This window comes from Oncorhynchus gorbuscha, linkage group LG13, assembly GCF_021184085.1.
Source record: "Oncorhynchus gorbuscha isolate QuinsamMale2020 ecotype Even-year linkage group LG13, OgorEven_v1.0, whole genome shotgun sequence".
Taxonomy (NCBI): domain Eukaryota; kingdom Metazoa; phylum Chordata; class Actinopteri; order Salmoniformes; family Salmonidae; genus Oncorhynchus; species Oncorhynchus gorbuscha.
This window is the reverse complement of record NC_060185.1, coordinates 51912691-51930321: the sequence shown is the minus strand read 5'-3', so window position 1 is coordinate 51930321 and position 17631 is coordinate 51912691. Positions and strand designations below refer to the sequence as shown.

At 40.8% G+C, this 17631-nt stretch overlaps 1 protein-coding gene and 1 long non-coding RNA gene across 6 annotated transcripts in view; one reads left to right on the top strand and one right to left on the bottom strand.

Moving 5' to 3' along the window:
- Positions 1-1804: 1804 nt before the first annotated feature.
- LOC123994007 (short stature homeobox protein 2-like) lies at positions 1805-8872 on the bottom strand. Of its 2 annotated transcripts, none has more exons than XM_046296487.1 (5): positions 8346-8872; positions 6748-6956; positions 4503-4560; positions 3887-3996; positions 1805-3347 (listed from the first exon to the last, which is right to left on the bottom strand). In XM_046296487.1, the coding sequence occupies exons 1-5, from the start codon at positions 8590-8592 to the stop codon at positions 3054-3056; spliced, it is 918 nt and encodes a 305-aa protein (XP_046152443.1). In that variant the 5' UTR covers positions 8593-8872; the 3' UTR covers positions 1805-3053. The 2 variants fall into 2 exon arrangements, with proteins under 2 accessions (XP_046152443.1, XP_046152444.1); XM_046296488.1 differs by having other exon boundaries at positions 3887-3975.
- A 2898-nt stretch (positions 8873-11770) lies between these two features.
- LOC123993120 overlaps positions 11771-17631 on the top strand; it is a 211473-nt gene continuing 205612 nt past the window's right edge. For all 4 annotated transcript variants that reach the window (XR_006831367.1, XR_006831366.1, XR_006831368.1 and 1 more), the window contains exons 1-2: positions 11771-11854; positions 12775-12949. This is a non-coding gene — a long non-coding RNA (uncharacterized LOC123993120). The remainder of the gene's footprint in view (positions 11855-12774; positions 12950-17631) is intronic.

Sequence of the window (17631 nt, the reverse complement as noted above, 5' to 3'; positions counted from 1 at the left end):
GTCCTGTGATTCAGTGTATAGAGATGGATAATGGAGAGACGGAGAGACAGAGCCACAGAAGTATAGGAGGGAGGGAGGGATGGATAGGAGGAAGACAGACCGCGGGGAGGGGTGTCTGGCTCCCCGGTGGCGGTGTGGAACCTGTGTCTTGAGAGTGTGTGGAAAGGAGAGTGAGAGTCGTTGTTCGCCCCATGGCTAATCTAGAAAAGCACTTGTGTGTCCCCGTCTCGTTGTCTCCTCGGACCCTCTCAGGCCCTCCACCTCAAAACTGATATGGATGCCTGGAGAGAGGGAGCAATAGGCTGCATGCAAACCATGGTGACCCCCAACATAGCAGTAATAGTAGAAATAGTCTCTAGAAACATACAAATATAAACTAAAAACAACTCCACTCTTAAACAACCCGTTTCTATCCCAGCACGTGCAAGTCATTAGAATGGTTCCTGTCTAACTGACTTAAAAAACGGCCTAAAGTAGCAGGAACCTGGTATGTGAATGGCCCCTACTTATTTACATGAGTGCAAGTGCGCGCGCCTCCATTAGCAGGCCCGGTTTCGTTCTCTCCTCCACTACTGGTAAGGGGAGTGATCAATAATTCAATAGTTTTGGCGTCTGAATCCAACCCAAACGGCAAGATATACAAGCACTCTAGAGTCTAGTGCATCTGTGAGAGCGGTATTAATTAATTGCAAAAGACATTGTGTTTTGTATGGAAATATTGGCTGGTAATGTGATCCGCATTGCTCTAAAATCGGCTCTCGTGTCAGGTGTTTATTAAATCCTCAGTAATGGCCGGTTAAGATGTCCGGAAACAAATCAGGCCAATTTGCTCTGGAAGTCAAGGGGTCTCTATGCATGACGCGCAGTCTCAATGAACCATATTAAACTGTGCAGACATTTCCAATCTGTCTGTACAAGTGTTTGGAATTAAAAACGAAACTAATTCATCTGAGCGTCATGCCAAATAGTGGCCTAATAGACAATAATGATTTTGCTCACCATAAAATAATTCTCAAATTGATATTTCAATGGTATGTTCAGGGAACATATTTCAAATGTAGCCTATGGTATATTTTGAAAGCATCTGGAATAAAACAATTATTGGAAATGTCATGATGTGTGTAAAAACGAGCTGGCCTTACAGAAGAGACAACTGTAAGGCGAGACCAGAGAAAAGTTCCCGAAACAGCTACATCACCACACACCGGCATTACACACCATCATTACACGCCATCATTACACGCCATCATTACACGCCATCAAACAGTCTTCCTGTCTTTTCGGGATTTTTCTGTGTATTCAATGGACTTGTAATATTCTATACGCCTTTTACTATCGTCTTCAATGCGATATTTGACATCTTTTCCACAGAGGTCTGAAATATAACAAAACATTTTGAATAATGTACTGGTTTGGAAAGGTTAGGGACTATGACAAAGATGTCCATGATCCTGAGAAAAAAAAGAACACGTGGCTAAACGGGCCTGACACAACTGGATCAAATATATCGAAACATGAATAATTTATGTAGCCTTCCATAAGTCTGTGTAGGCAAGGCCTACAACCTGAATACAATCAATGGTAGTAGCAGAAGCTGTATAAGTAGTAGACTAAATAATAATAATGCATCTTAGCCCATTATAATAATTGTAATTATACCCTTAGTGCAAAAATAATATGGAATAATACAGCAATAATCATATGAAATTCATATATTTTTTAAAAAGTTTATCCATCGAAACTAGGCTACACCCCACACATGAGACACATTTGAATGAAAAAATAATGTAAACAGAGTCTATCATAGAAAGAAACTTCAGTTGATTTATTCTATGAACCGAAAACATGTTGTTCAGGTGAGTTCACGTTTCACATAAGTGATGAAAAAAGTATAAGAATTTCTATGATATTTTTAGAAATCCGTGCCTCAGGTAGGGCTACGTTCACTTTCACTGTTATAAAAACATCAACATTACATAGCCTACAGAATGCACATGATTTTTACACACGGAAGGACAGTAAAATAGAAAACAAAAATGCTCTCACAATGCACTCATAAGCCACAAAATAACAAAAAATAATGCATGTTTCTTGTGTATTAACATATTTTACATGTGCTCCGTACCGTCTCACATATAGCCTACTGCAATTATTGACCAAATCTTTTGTCGTTCTTAACGTGTGACATATATTGCGCATTCAGTGGGTCGAATCACTCGCAAATGCACTCCGTTGCATTGTATAAAACATCATAGACTAACCGAAGTTCACCATTCACAAAATAATGTAACATTTTCGGACAAATGTCTCAATTCCACACATCCCGACACGTCTAGAAGCCACGCGATCCAAATACTGTGACATTGAAGTGAGAGCTTCATCAGGTCCTCGGAGTATCTGTCTGTCTGCTGTCCACGGAGGGAGAGCACGAGAGTGAAATGGAACCGACTCAAATAACGTCATCTGTGAGGAAAGACATTCATGCAACACTGCAGAGGAGTTTTCATTTGGACAAGAAAAAGAACAGAAAAAAACCTGTCACATAAGTGTATTTTTTGTTGTTGTTGTCTCTATTCGTTCACGAACATCCGCTGTTTCCTTTACAGAGAACACGTTTTCGAAATATAACGAGGCCAGCCTCTATAGTGTCAAAAGGAAATAACATAGCCTAATAATGAAAAACAACGCAGAATAGATCTCCTTGTTTCACAAAGAGTCGAACGTCCCATGCGGCATCGTTCCTCTTGGAAATCTTGCTCGTTGACACCTCCACCCTAGTTTCACGTTGGTGCAGTTTACCAAGACTTAGCCTACACCAACTCCCGCCCTTTATTATCGATTTCACAGTCTATCTTTGTTTTTATCTCATAAATAGCCTATTTTCTATAGTTATACATGATGTCCTTCGTTTAAAAAACAAACAAAAAAACATATATGTCCTTGCTTTCACTTTGTAAAGCATTTTTTGTTTTGATGCCTCTGCGTTTTTGATGACTCTCAAGTCAATCATGTAGGCCTTTTTAGACGCCATATACGCCTTGTTGCACGCCTAGTCACAGTCCCAGAGCTGCCGCGTGTTTTTTGGCCTTGAGTCTCAGATCTGCAATACTGGAGTTTTTGTTGGTGTTTTTGGCGGCTGCAGCTGCGGCCACAACCGAGGCAGCAGAGGCGGATTCAGCCGCGAGTGTAGCCAAGGGCAAACCAAATGGCGGGCCCGGAAACATCATGTAAGGGGCGTGCGCTGCCAGGTGAGAGTGCAGGTGATGGTGCGCGTGGGCCACCGCGCTGTCCAACTGCAGTTGCGCCTGGACCTGAAAGGAGAAGGGCGGCACGTTGCAATGACTATCCTACGGACGCACGAATGGGGGAAGAGAGGGGAGAAACATATTAGCTAACTTGTGGAAGGCTGTCTTGTATTAATTTCATAAAGTATTCATTGGGTCCAATTCCATTTCAATTACAAGATCCGATTATATGAATTTGAAAATGGCATTTTCAATACATTTTTTCAAGTCCCTTTCAGATGGAATTGAGATGGAATTGAGAATCCAACCCGCATGTCTGTTGATTCATATTGTTGAATGCAAGCCGATATAAAACACACTATATCAATTAAATCAAATGTCTGTATCACAACGGGAGGACACAATTTAAGAATCTCTAACGACTGGGGGATTTTATATTAATATGTGGCATAGGCTACAATGGGTATTCACTTGAGGGTCTGATAACAAGCCTAAAGGCCTTATAGGATTATCTGAATAAGATTTTTGTAACCCACTATTATTGGAACACTGTTGTCCCATACCACTTGGACAAGGCCCGTGCCAAGACATCAGTCTGGTGATTGGTTTAGTCAAAGACTGCACGCTTCAAAGTAACTTGCCTGTTGGAATGGCATCCGTAAGGCCCCCACGTTGACATATGGCGCTACGCGACAACCTTCAAACTGACTCGCGGCTCCAATGAGAACTCCTGGAAGAAAAGATAGGACATCTGTAAGGGAAATAGTCTCCAGATTATAATTGAGGCAAATATTTATACTCTGGAAACAACAAACAATTCCATTATCCAAAATAATGGCGTGCAAATAGCACATCAGGATAAAGATTCAGGGAGCCTACTGCCATTCAAACGCTATCGATTTTTTTTGCACCATATATCCTGTAGCAAGACTCTACAACCCTGTTCCTGGAGAGCTACCGTCCTGTATTTTTCAATCCAAACCCAGTTGTAACTAACCCGATTCAGTTTATCAACCAGCTAATTATTAGAATCATGTGCGCTAGATTAGGGTTGGAGTGAAAACCTACAGGACGGTAGCTATCCAGGAACAGGGTTGGAAAGCATTTGTTGTTGTGCATTTGATGCATTTCAATTTGTAGGCACCCTTGATGGTTATGGTTTTCAAATATGTTCTTGTAACCCTTTTAAAAATGTAAACCATTATTATCACGACGCGTAAAAAGGATATTGCAGATGGACAAAGAATAAAAACGCACCTTTGTGTAACTGATTCTCCTGCTTTCTGCATTTGGCCCTCCGGTTCTGAAACCAAACCTGCGGGGAGAGAAATTAATTAGTGACCGTGATTGGCAGCTGCTTGTGAGGGCATGTGTAATTCCGCTCAAAATGACAACAACCGCAGAAAAACAATATCCCACAGGAGCCCTGAAATATTAATGCGCACGCTTAACACCAGATTTTAATTATTACATGTACAAGGGGGCTGGCTAAATACAACGTAAGAAAGTAGACCACAACGAAAAGGGGGAATGTTATTATCATATTATAGCTGTGTAAACACACTTGTTTGACATTTGCAGGCTATATTTGATCAAAATAAATTACCTTCTCAGCACTGGTTTCATCTTTCTATAGATTAGCGTCCCAGAAGAACCGAATTGCTTCTCTGATATCGGATAGCATTAAGTGATTACGGCTTTGGACATCTGAGCAACGTGATCTGAGAAAAGCTCTCTCTCATTAATGGCTGGTGAAATTAATTACCTTAATCTGCAGGAAAATCTATGTTACTGAAGCATTTAAATGCTTTACAGTTTCGTTTAATTACCGCAATAACACGCCCTTCACAAAGCTCTTTCTGAGGATAGCTATTTTCCTTTATGTCTGTTCTTTAAAAGCATAATGTTCCGAGGAGTAGGCTATCTTGGAACGGAGATAAGGCGTCTCATTACTATGATAATCTACTTTGAATCCCCTACAAAGCTGTGGATAAATTAGCCCACAACACAGTTTACCAATTCTCCTGCACAGAGCGCATCATGGAAATTATATTGATAAGTCTATCAATATGTCGTAAGCGCCAACCTCATATTTTGACCACGTAGCCGTGTCAACAATGCAATATAACACACATCTCGTGTCTTATTGATTTTATTATAAATCTTTACGTATACTGAAAACAGAACAAAATAGTCCACGGCGAAGTAAGCAAAGACGTTGATACTTTAAAACAAAAAGAAATTGGCCTTTGTGCCGGAAATGGTCATTTCATCCCTGCATGCAACTGTGGCTGGAAAAGGGCCCCATGAATCGCATGGTCGTTTACATCATGTACTGAAAATAGAAAAAGCAGCAGATCTTGATTTGGGAAGAAAATAATACATAATTTATGTAAATCCTCGAGCTGTGCTCCTTGCACTCGCCTTGCTTGTGACACAATACGCCTTGGTAAAATTCCAACTCTCGCCGGGATACGTTGCAAAAAGCGCTTGCTTTAACTTTTATGGGGGAGGGAGGTCTTTTTGGCTCGTTTTATGATATTTTAGAAAGAACCGACATATTCAGTGAATAAATACTCGCTCCGTCGTCTCCCTGGGCCGATGCATAAGGGATGAAAGAGGCTGAAATAAGATATTATGGAGTTTGATAAATCAGATCAGAACCGATGTCTATGTTCATTGTCATTGCTCGGCTCAGTCACTCTTCTCCGGTTACACAGAGACTGAAGTCCCCCCCTCTCCGAAACGGCTTATTGAGTTTCAGTAGTACAGATGGTCTTTCCCGGTGGAAAAAAATACAAGACAGATGTATCTCGTGCGAGCAACATATAGGTTACTAATAAAGTGAGGAAAAATATTGTGTTTGTTTTCTACAGGATTTTGAATGTCTGATTTAAAATTAAATTGATCGTATAATAATATTTTTTTAAACAAAATTGTAATCTGAAACTTGGCACAATGTGGTGTGCACGATAGGCCTACCTATATGACAAGATGCTAGGCCTTAATTGAGATACACTGTACAGCGTTATTATTTTTTACATGGAATAACTCTCTCTTTCTTTATTCTCACTCTTTCTTTATTCTCTCTCGCTCACACACACACGCGCGTGCACACGCACACACAGAGAGAGAGAGAGACACACACAGCATATTCAGAAAATGAGATTTCATCCATTTTAACATTTCAGTTTTAGTTTTTTTGATAGCCAAATACACCAACTATAAAATGTTGATCAATTGCTTATAGTGTAACTTTCTAGAATGGTGCTATGCCCCCCCCCCACAAAAAAAGGCCACAAGGAGCATGTAAATAAACCCCATTCTCTAGAGACCGGTAGTGGTACATTTCCCTCTGTGCGTAAAAGTATAGTCGAGAACATGAGGACAACTGTTCCTCTCTAGACATCGGGTTATCTTTTGTCAAATATTCCCAATATGAGCAACACACGACATCTTTACACATAGACAACAAACCTAAAAAAGATAGAGAGCCCCTTACTTGTACTCGAGCCTCGGACAGCCCTAGCCGCTGGCTCAGCTCCTCCCGCATGAAGGCATCTGGATAGTGGGTCTCGTCGAATAGCCGCTCTAGCTCGTTCAATTGCTCCAGTGTAAAGTTAGTCCGACTTCTCCTCTGCTTGATTTTAGTCTGTGCCTCGTCCTCCATTTGCTTCGTGTCCTCTTTTCTCTCTTTCATGTGCGTGGTACCTACAGAGAAGGGTAGCAGCAAATGAATGAGGGTGAGTAAAAAGGCCTCAGCTATACAAGGGTAGAGGAGATGGCATCACACAACGACCTTCCTAAAGCGAACATGTGGATCCATCCTCCCAAGCATTAAACCAATATCAGCTTCGGATGTTTTGTAGTCCTACGGAAAGGTCTTCAATTGTTAACTCCTTATAAATATGCATTGAGGTGCTCACTGTTGGATGTCCTATCGCTTATCATAGCTCGTGTTTTCCTGTTTAGGATATAGGATCAGCAGCTCGGTTGATATTTTTCATGATGTCACTACAATTGTATTGTAATGGCTATGATATGATTTGTACTAAGGTATAGTACAAATCGTTGTGCAAGTGTGGGATTTATCTAATTGTATCTGCTCAATGTCATTCTCCACGGTTGAATAAAGTGAAACGACTGATTATTAACATTTGAAGACGTACAAAGATTACCATCCCAGCTAATGCAACATTAGGCTATTTGTTTGTCCTAGGCCAATGCAATTAGTGATCAATATGTTAGTCAATAATAGCGAAAATACCTATTCCAATTAATATTATTATTATTATGATTAGGATGCATAATTACTGATGACATCATCAAATTAAATGATTAGAGAACATGTATGAAAAACATAAACACAGATGAATATAAATAATTTCTGCTAGGCCTGTTGATTTTTTGTGTTATTGGATCATTTAAATAGCCATCTTTTCTCCCAGCCTTTTTTTTGTCTGTATGCGGTTGATGAATATCTCAATACAGCACATTGTTTCTTGTTACTGAAATTACATCGCGCTTCAGATGGGGTTACACAGTGCCCAGCCATGGTCCAATTGTGGACTTGATCATTCCGAAATAAATGCGTTGATCTTTGAAAAGCATGCTATACCATTTCTCTTCAGACAGAAAAGCACTTAACCGGATAGCCCAACCTAATTCAATTGCGGACCTGATAGTACACTCGTACATTGCATTACACAGCCACTACACATTATGACAACAACTAGGCTATACACGTAAGCTTACTTTCAGTGTCCCTCACAGTCACATAAAGCTAAACGTGTAATTGGGAACAATTCAAAATACAAAAGAGTGCTAAAACATGCACGTAGGCATATAAACGTACACCAACTTATAGAAGCAACACCTTCATTGTTTTTCCCCCCAGCGATATACACAAAAGCATGCAAGGATATTTTCTTTGACTAGGCCGGTGACATGTTTGTCAAAGTTAGCGCACGGGGTATTCCCAAAGTATGAACGTTAGAGCATAATTCAAAAAGATGTTGACTTTGTTTAACCTCAAAGCAGTTACATTATAGTACATCGCATAAGAAAACCGTATGAACGCATAGCAGGAGGTTAGTTTACCATCGATCAGTTTCGGGCTTCCCACATCCCTGGTCCTCTCTGGCCCCAGCATGTCCGGTTCCCTGCCTGGCGATCGCGCGTCTACCCGAGCGATATCGTTCATTTCCTCGCGATTCGGTTCACTGGCGAGACCCTCCCTGGCTCGCGCGGATCCGGTCTCCAGCACCTCCCTGTACGTGATCACTTCCTTCTTTTCCTTCACTTTCTGATCAAAAGACTTCGACACAAACGCGGTAAGTTCTTCCATCACTGCTCCAAGAGATCTCCTCGTCTTGGTCTCTCACTCTCGCTCTCTCGTTCTCTCTCTCTCTCTCAGTTCCACAACAGTTTAAGACATCAAGAGTGTTTATTTTAGACGACCTAAATGCAAGGTGATGTTGTTGCCAACTCTGGATCTCGTGCTGCAGCTAAATGTATAAGATCTCGACAAATTCTTCTTGCTGCGGAGTTCCAACCTGCTGGTGATCCGCTATTGAAGTCACAGTATTTATACTTTGCAACGCCTGCCCCTTGATCTGTGCAAATTACCTCCCCTCAGGATGCCGGGATGAGCCCCCTTCCCTTCGCCTGTACTGACAGCATCGAAAAACACATTAGCAGCCCTTCAGATTTCACATCATTCTTACGAGGTTGCTATTGGCCATTAATCCAAGATTGACAAGAAGGACTAATTAATTTAATTAAGCGTGGATTCGTTGCTATTGTCCTGAATTAGTTTTTTAAACACCAGGGAGATGGGCAGGATTTCTGCAGGGGTGTGGCTAAAACTGAAAATGACAAGCTCGTGCGGGGAGCACATAACCGAGCTTCCTCCAAATCTCTGTGATCTGGGAAAAAAAGAGACAGCGACAGTGATGCGGAGAGAGAAAGGTAAAGAGAGGACCAACTGGGATGCTTGGTGGAGGTTCACCGTAGCCAGACACTCACCTTGACTCACATGCAACGATAACGCGTTTGAACAATGTTTTCTGCTCCAATAACAGCAAATAAACACATAGTTGAAGCAATAGCAGATAAACTATTCTGCGTGTTGATAGTTTGTATATGTTACTTGTTAGTAATTTGTAGTGTGTAATTTGTAAGAATAATAATTTGATAAGGAGCTATCATATGAATAATAATCACAATAATAATAATAATAATAGCAATAGTAATCATAATAATAATGATAATAATAATACAAATTATAAAAGTAATACATATTTCTCCCATGATTTGGAAGATAATAGCATAATTCATTATTCGATTTTGATTTTGTTTTTTTACAAGCCTGTTTTTAATTGAGGCTATGAATGACCAGATAATTATGATCAATAGATTTTGTTCTTCAAATGTCTTCAGATGACAACTGAAATGATAAAACTGATCTCACATTTTTGTCTTAATTTATTAGATAATGTATTTACATTTTAATTCAGCAATTATATTAATCTGAAGTCATTAGGGAAACTATATTGGTTAATATCAAATCTCGATAGACTTTCTCACGCCATTAGAATGTTAAACAGCAACTAAACGTTTAATTAAAGCTTTTCATGTGATGCGTTGCCATTGGGCGTGTTAATTATGGTTTCTTAAGTTGACTGCCTATTGAAATTATTGCACATTTGCAAAATAAATAAACAATGGTTCATTTACGGTGAAGGTTACTGGATGCCGTGGGGACAAAGCAATTAAGTGAACTGAAAAAGGCTAAATATAAGCCGGAATGGAATGGGATGGGATACAGCTGTATGATAGGCTATCACTTGTAAATTTGATGCAAAATTAAGCGCGTTTATTGATAATCTATATAAAATATTTTTTTCCACACACAGGCTCGAACAATTCCCCTTATTAAAAATTATGGTGTCTCCGCTCTTGAACCTTAGGCATTAATTATTTTTCTGCGGCCTCTAAAAGCAGCAGAAATTATAGGCTGCTATTAGGCTAGAGAATTTAAGTTAATCTGTAACCTGCTATTTATATCACAATAAGTACAAAGACCGACACACTTTAGTAGTTTAAGTTCTATCAATTGCAAAGATAAACATGTTCGATCCATTTCAACGTGGGATGTCGTAAAGGTTAGGCTACTAATAGAACACCCTTTCCAATAAGTTAATAAAAAGTTAGCATTCCGCATAGGTAAGCTACCATGGAAACATCTCCGAGTTAAAGTTTTAACATAGGAAAACCGAGAAACAAGAAAACTATTGGCTATTGGACATTTATTTAGACTAGGCCTATGGTATTTTAGGAGTTTATATGCTATATAACCTTTATTCACTCTAATAGGCCTAAATGGATAATCAACCCCCCAAAAATGATATGCTCCCTTTGTGTGGGTATGTGGGTATGTGTGCCTTTTGCGTATGTGTGTTTGTGTGTGTGTGCGTGTTGCGCGCGTGAAGACAAAACCTGTGGACCAAAGAGCAACATTTATATTCAATTAATTCTAGCACAATACATGTTAGGCTTAAATTATTCCTAAACCTATCAAATGATTATTATTAATTCAAAGTAGGCCTAATGAGAGCAAATGCATGGGGTGCACATGGGAATGTTCTTCAAGCAACCCCAAATGCTTTCTTTCACTCGTTTATTTAATAGGTAGTCTATTTGGGAAGAAACCTTTGTTAAAGTAGGTTATAAGAAGAAACTTGGAATAGTCTGACATCATTGACATGGCTTTCATATCGTACTATTTGAATGCAATGCGACAATCTTAACCATAAAGCAAGACAAAAAAAACAAAGAAATGGTACTTTGCTTTAGCCTATCTGCTCTATAATGGACTTCAAGTCCTAATGCGTCAAGTTGCGTGAAATCTGATTAGCCTAGAAATACTTCAGTGCCGAATCAGAGTGAGAGTGTGGGTGATATTCCTTTGAAATATGCCTAATGATAATTTATATTCTATGTGAGGCGCCAAATATGTGATTGGACTGTGATATGTGGTTGTCCCACCAAACTATCTTAAAATGAATGCACTAACTGTAAGTCGCTCTGGATAACAGCGTCTGCTAAATGATTAAAATGTAGACTAATTGTAAAAATGTAATCTTGATTGCAGGTCTGATAGGTCTACAAGTCTACATTTTCCTCAAATGACATGAGCAGTAATTGTAATTATAACCAATTCGGAGATTATTCGACATTCACAGTTTATTTTACTCATAATATCTCAAAATAAAAGAATTACCGTTTTATTATAGGCCTACAACTTCAGGCTACTGTTTCCCATAGCCTGGGCTATATACGATATGACGTAACAAAAGTTATGCAACTTCACGAAATACAGGCTAAACATACACAATTGTAAAATATGACATGAGTATCATAGAGATCATTGATTGCGAGACATACGAACGATAGCTCTGTTGTTGATTCTCTTGCCTGCGTGTTTCATCCGAGCGTTTTTCGATCGATGTGCTCTCGATCTACTAGTTTAGTCTTTTGAGCAGTGCATGGTGGTGTATTTCGAGTGGTTTTCAAATGAAGGAGGAATATTTGTCGCATGATACCTGGTATGAATTGTTGTTTTTCCCCCAAATTTACAGTCACTGTATAAGTAATGTTTGAAATACATCAATGCTGGTAACAACGTTGTAGCTATTTACCGTAACACAAAAATGCCTATACGTTAGTCAGCTGTGCTTCGCTGCAAACTAAAGCTAACACGTTAGCTAGCGTGCCAGCAGTCTTGAAATGGCAAATTCTGCCTGCATGCTATAACCTGAAAATGAAAACTTCACAGTATATTTTTAACACATGCATAAACGGTAGCTATTTCAACAATTATTTGGGAATGCAAAGCTCGCCATTATGCTCGATAGCGTAAACTGTCGCTAGTTAGCGCTATGATAATGTAAGTTCATTGTTTACATTCTGTCCAAGCTCTCTTAAGGCAGGTGGAGCCGAGTTGAAGTTAGCTAACTAGCTCTTTGACATACTGACTGCACAAGTATATTCAGAATAGAAAAGTTATTTTTCCAGCTATTTGTCAGTCTTGTAGGAAGGAAGGAATGGGGACATTTAACAATGTAGCCTCTCGCCACAGTACAGCTGTTCATTGCAGGATTTACGCTGTCTCAACTCCACGCTTTACGATGGAGTTGAGCAGCGACTAGTGTTGGCGGACTGGAACTTTTAAAACGACTGATTTGAGCACCCAAATAATAGCCTGCAATTACACAGAACAATGTCATGTGTAATTGCAGGCTATTCTTTGGGTGCTCAAATCAATAGTTTATATAAAAAACATATTGTATGTGACATCGCAACTCCAGTCAGCCCGCACTAGTCGCCGCTCAACTCCATCGTAAATCGTTGAGTTTAATCGGCTAGATATAGGCCTACTGTTTCGTCTGAGAATCCATGAATAACGATTTGATTAAATTAAATAAGACGTCCTTTTTCCTGCTGTTATGCTTTCTCCCTCTCCCAGACCCAGTGAAGTGAGGGATAATGGGACACCACTCCTCTGACAGCTAGGAGGACAGCCATAGCAGGAGGAAGAAGGATAATCACGGAAGGCGCCCCTATTCCTCCAGCTCCTCCGGCAGCCAGGTGACCAGCCACAGAAAGAGGTCCAGCAGCTGCTCCAGAGACAGAGACAGGAGGTAGGTCTATATAGAAATACTACAATATACAGAGACCGTTAGATGAGTTAACTACTATACTACACTGGCAAAGATTGGAGGGGGCAGGCCTACAGCGCAACGTCAGACAGAAAGGACAGACCTGCATGGTAGGTGAACTGTGTACAATACTAGAGGAACAGGTATACTGTCTCCGTCTAACGGAGGTGCATGAATAAAGGAGCAAACTGAATGTGTAATGGATCATCAGCTGTAACAGTGGCTGGTCTAGTGGTAGTTGCCACATATGCCTGTGGAGGCGGCGGTTGGATCCCCCGTTCTGCCACTCACTTTGTCTCCTGTATCCCTCCCCTCTATCTCTCCATCTACATATCTAGCTAGCTATCCCGAATATGTTTATGAAAATTGCCTTAAAATATATATTTAAAAATAATAATTATTGAAAGACGGTGTCAATTGAGTAGGATAATACTACTTTATAGAGCTACTACTTAGGGTGTCCAATCAAAAATGCATCTTTAGACCAATGGGTAACTCCGCAGTGCGTTAAAGAATATAGAGGGAAGATTGATATTCATTTTGACATGTAGTGTTTTCACATTTTAGTATACGCTTTTCATATTCATTCGAAATTAATGCAAGCGTATCTCTGTGAAATGTTGACGGACAGGGCCTAAAATGAACACCCGCCACCTGCCAAATTCGGGTAGATTTTGGTATTTTCCGGGTAAGATGTCTATTTCATCAGCCACGTTGGCGGGTGGTCAGGGCTCCACAGTGCAAGCATTTCACTTAAATTTGTGAATAAAAATAGTCAAGTATAATCACATTTATAGTAAAATTAATGCAGCAGTAGCTGTTTTCAAAGTGTTTCTGCCATTTCGTTTCATTGCTTGTAAATTAATTGTACAATGTCAAGAACTATGAATTCTATATAGCCTATTCCATCTCGTGCTGCAACACTGCCTGGCAGAAGCACAGGCATAAAAGTTGGTCTAATTTACTTGAAACGAATGTCTACTGAAGTGAGACTTTGTCCTTGTGTTTCTAGAATATGTACATTGGTTTGTTCACAAGCTAGGTTGTTGTTCTATGTTTTGAGTTTCATCTGCTAGGGAAGAGAAGACAACACTTCTACTAGTCAGACTCAATCTCACAGGCACAAACATGACTCGAGTCGCGCTAACATGGTAACCTCCCGTCCTTAAGGGGGCAGGTGATATCTTTTGGTTATTTTGGTTAAAGGCCACCAAAAATGACTTACTAGCCTATGCTAGGCCCATATCCCGGCTAGCTAAAGAGGTCCATCAGCCACTCCTTGGCCTACAATACCTATTTTTCCAATTGGCCTGGACCTCTTTTATTGCCGATACGGAGCCCTGCCGATCCAACACGACTGGACTACCGACGTAATCTGCCCGAGAGATTTTTTCAACATGCTCCTCCATCGCGACGTCCCCTGAATGCCCATCTGGTAGCCGCGGACCGCTAGCTGTCTAGAGTAGAGGTCGACCGATTAATCGGAATGGCCGATTAATTAGGGCCGATTTCAAATTTTCATAACAATCGGAAATCTGTATTTTTGGGCGCCGTTTTTGTTTTTGATGTAAATTATGTATTCAATATAGACAATAAAAATACAATAATGAGTGAGTTATTAGTTTAAGCACACTATGTTTGTTTATTTTTGTGACTTTGATGATGATCAGATCATCAGATCATATTTGATGACCAATTTATGCAGAAAGCCAGGTAATTCCAAAGGGTTTACATACTTTTTCTTGCCACTGTCAATAGAGCTTGGTGCTTATTATCGGATGTATTAGGTTATGAAACCCGACTGTTTGGATATAATGTTAATATGTTAGAGAAAGGCCCCACTGAACGATTCAGAACATGAATAATCATATTTGTCTTGATAAAATATATTTTATAACATAAGGAATTAAAATTTCATCACCAAAGCGCATTTTCACCCACTGGGCAACGTGTGTGGGCACCCTATAGTACTTCATTCATCAGGCTACTCCCACTGTCCTCCATCACTACACAGACATAGAGGGGATGGTGGAGTAGAGGGATAGGGTTTTATACTATTGTTGCTATAGAGCAGGGCCGCCCAAAATGGGGCTTGCAGGCCAAACTTGGCCCTCAACAACATTCAGTTTGGTCTGCCAGGTACTGTATGTAGTAATAAGCTATTTGTGTGGTCAACGAGCCTTCTAAGCTTCACCTTCAAGCCTATTTGTGGTGTAATTGAATGTAACAAGTACTGGATGTGGTGTTGGTGAGTACAAAAGGAAAAGGAAGTACCCACAGTGGTCTGCTAGTGGGAGATTCTCAATTGGGCAAAAGTCTGTCCTCACCGTGACTTCTCCGTCCTACTCTTCTCCGTGACTTAGAAACCGATAAGTGGTTGAGTGGTCAAGGAGAGTGTAAATTCGCTAGTAGGCGAGCGGGGATTATGCTCACCTTCTCGATGACCTACTTCAGCAGAGGATGCACAAGAGTATCCTCCCGGCGGCTAGCGGGAAGTGTTTTAAAATCCGCCACATCCCTTTGAATCAGCTGCTGTTTTCTCGAAGGATAAAAACATGCACACATTTAAAAATGATATGCTACCTATCCTTTTATCTATAGAAAGTCTTGCACAACTGGCTACATGTGTATTGATCACGTGACACATTCTTTTGGGGATTCCACCCCTGTAAACATAATTCCCTTTTGCGAGGGGGTTATTCTCATTTCATACAAGAGTATTTGTTTCTTCTCCTTGGCTCCGCTCCTTGATTATCTTGGACCTTTTTCAAAAGCAGACGAGGACTGAGGAGAGGACGCAAGGAGTCGAGCAATACCAATTGAGATTCTCCCAAGGATTGGCTGGAACAGAGGTTAGATGAGCAGCTGATACTAATGATATGGCCCTCACATCATAGGATCAGAGGGAAGACCTTTACTAAATGATTTGCTATTATGCTTATTCCAAAGGGGTGGTTGTTAAATGATTATGGACCTCGCATGGCTGTAACTCTCGAGGTTGCTTTCTAGTTATGGAATAGGCTTGAATTTAAATGGAACCGCAAATATTGCATTATGCTCTAACTGCCCCAACACCCCCGCTGTCCGTGTGAGTGGCTTGAAGGAGAGTCTTATTCATAGGGCATTATTGAACATGCCCCCATCCTGCAATGCAACCACCTCTGTCCGAGCAAGTCACAAATGAGTCAAAACATCTGACCTTTATGGTACACTTTAAGTTGTCCTTGAAGTTCATTAGCTTGGTTTCCTCTGCGTTGAAGACAAACCTGTTGGACATAGGCTATTACAATGAATACATATAATCACCAGTAGTTGATGTTACTGATGTTACTGTCATCATTTAGGCCCACAGGCTTTAACATTTGTTTCTCCAGATTGTGTTTGTGAGAGAGAGAAAGTGTCTGTAAGTAAATGACCGCGGATGCTGTCTTTTAACAAGATACTGGACATAAACCCCCACCCAGCCTCCTACAAACGCACGCTCGCTCGACACTCCCCTCTGCAGTCGTTTAGACAAGGCCGGTTGATCGTAATTATTTATGAGCTTTGGTCAGGGTCCATTACGCGTGATGGGAAATCATTGGTGGTCTTGAGAGAATGGCTCACTGATCTGGGGCCGGCTGGGTGGCGTGGGGAGGGGCCGGTTGTAGCCGTTTAAACCATTAGCCTTCAGTCTTCCCACTCATTCATTAGCTGCCTAGGAAGTGCTTCTGTCAAATCAAGGAGTCGGACATGGCCAAGGAATGGTTGAAAATAGATACCCGGTTCAATAGATTAAGTTAGGCCTTCATGTATGAGGCTACGTCTGCATCTCCCTATGGGCCAGTGGTCAAAGGTAGTGCGCCGTATAGGGAACAGGGTGCACACCCTATGTGTGTAAAGATTACATTTTTTAAATTTTACCTTTATTTAACTAGGCAAGTCAGTTAAGAACATATTCTTATTTTCAATGACGGCCTAGGAACAGTGGGTTAACTGCCAGTTCAGGGGCAGAACGACAGATTTGTACCATGTCAGCTCGGGGGTTTGAACTCGCAACCTTCCGGTTACTAGTCCAACGCTCTAACCATTAGGCTACGCTGCCGCCCCAAAAGATAACCGCTACCCTAAGTCTCCAGTGAAGAGCAGCAAGTGTTCACTAGCTGTTCACCAGGCATTAAATATCTCCCCCCACACTTTTCCGTTGAGTTGACACCGAACACACAGTCAGTGTTGGTGCACATGTCAACCCTGCCCCCACTATTCACTTGGATGGCTTCCGTCATGCCGGAGCGCAGAGGCAGCCTCCCTCTCATGTGCCGTAGCGGCGTCTTTCTCTTTCTGTGAACCAGCCGTGTTTTGTTCCATTATCTTCACACGCCTGTGTGTGTGTATATACTGCAAGTTCAAATAACATGTCTTGTCCTGGACGTTTCTTCTGCTGAACGCGAGTCTGAAGTGCTTGAGTCAGGGCCACGACGGAAGCCTTCTTCCTGAACCAACCCGCTTCTGTGATCCAACCAACCCGTGGAATAGTAATACAGTGCTCTTTCTCTCTCAGTAAGTAGTAACAAGTTTGTTTTGATAGTTCAGCGTCTATTATTTGTTCAGTGTTTTTTTCTCTTCCCCTCTTATCTTGCTGGGCTCCCAATGGAGAGGGCCTGTTTTTTTAGTAGTAAGCTTAT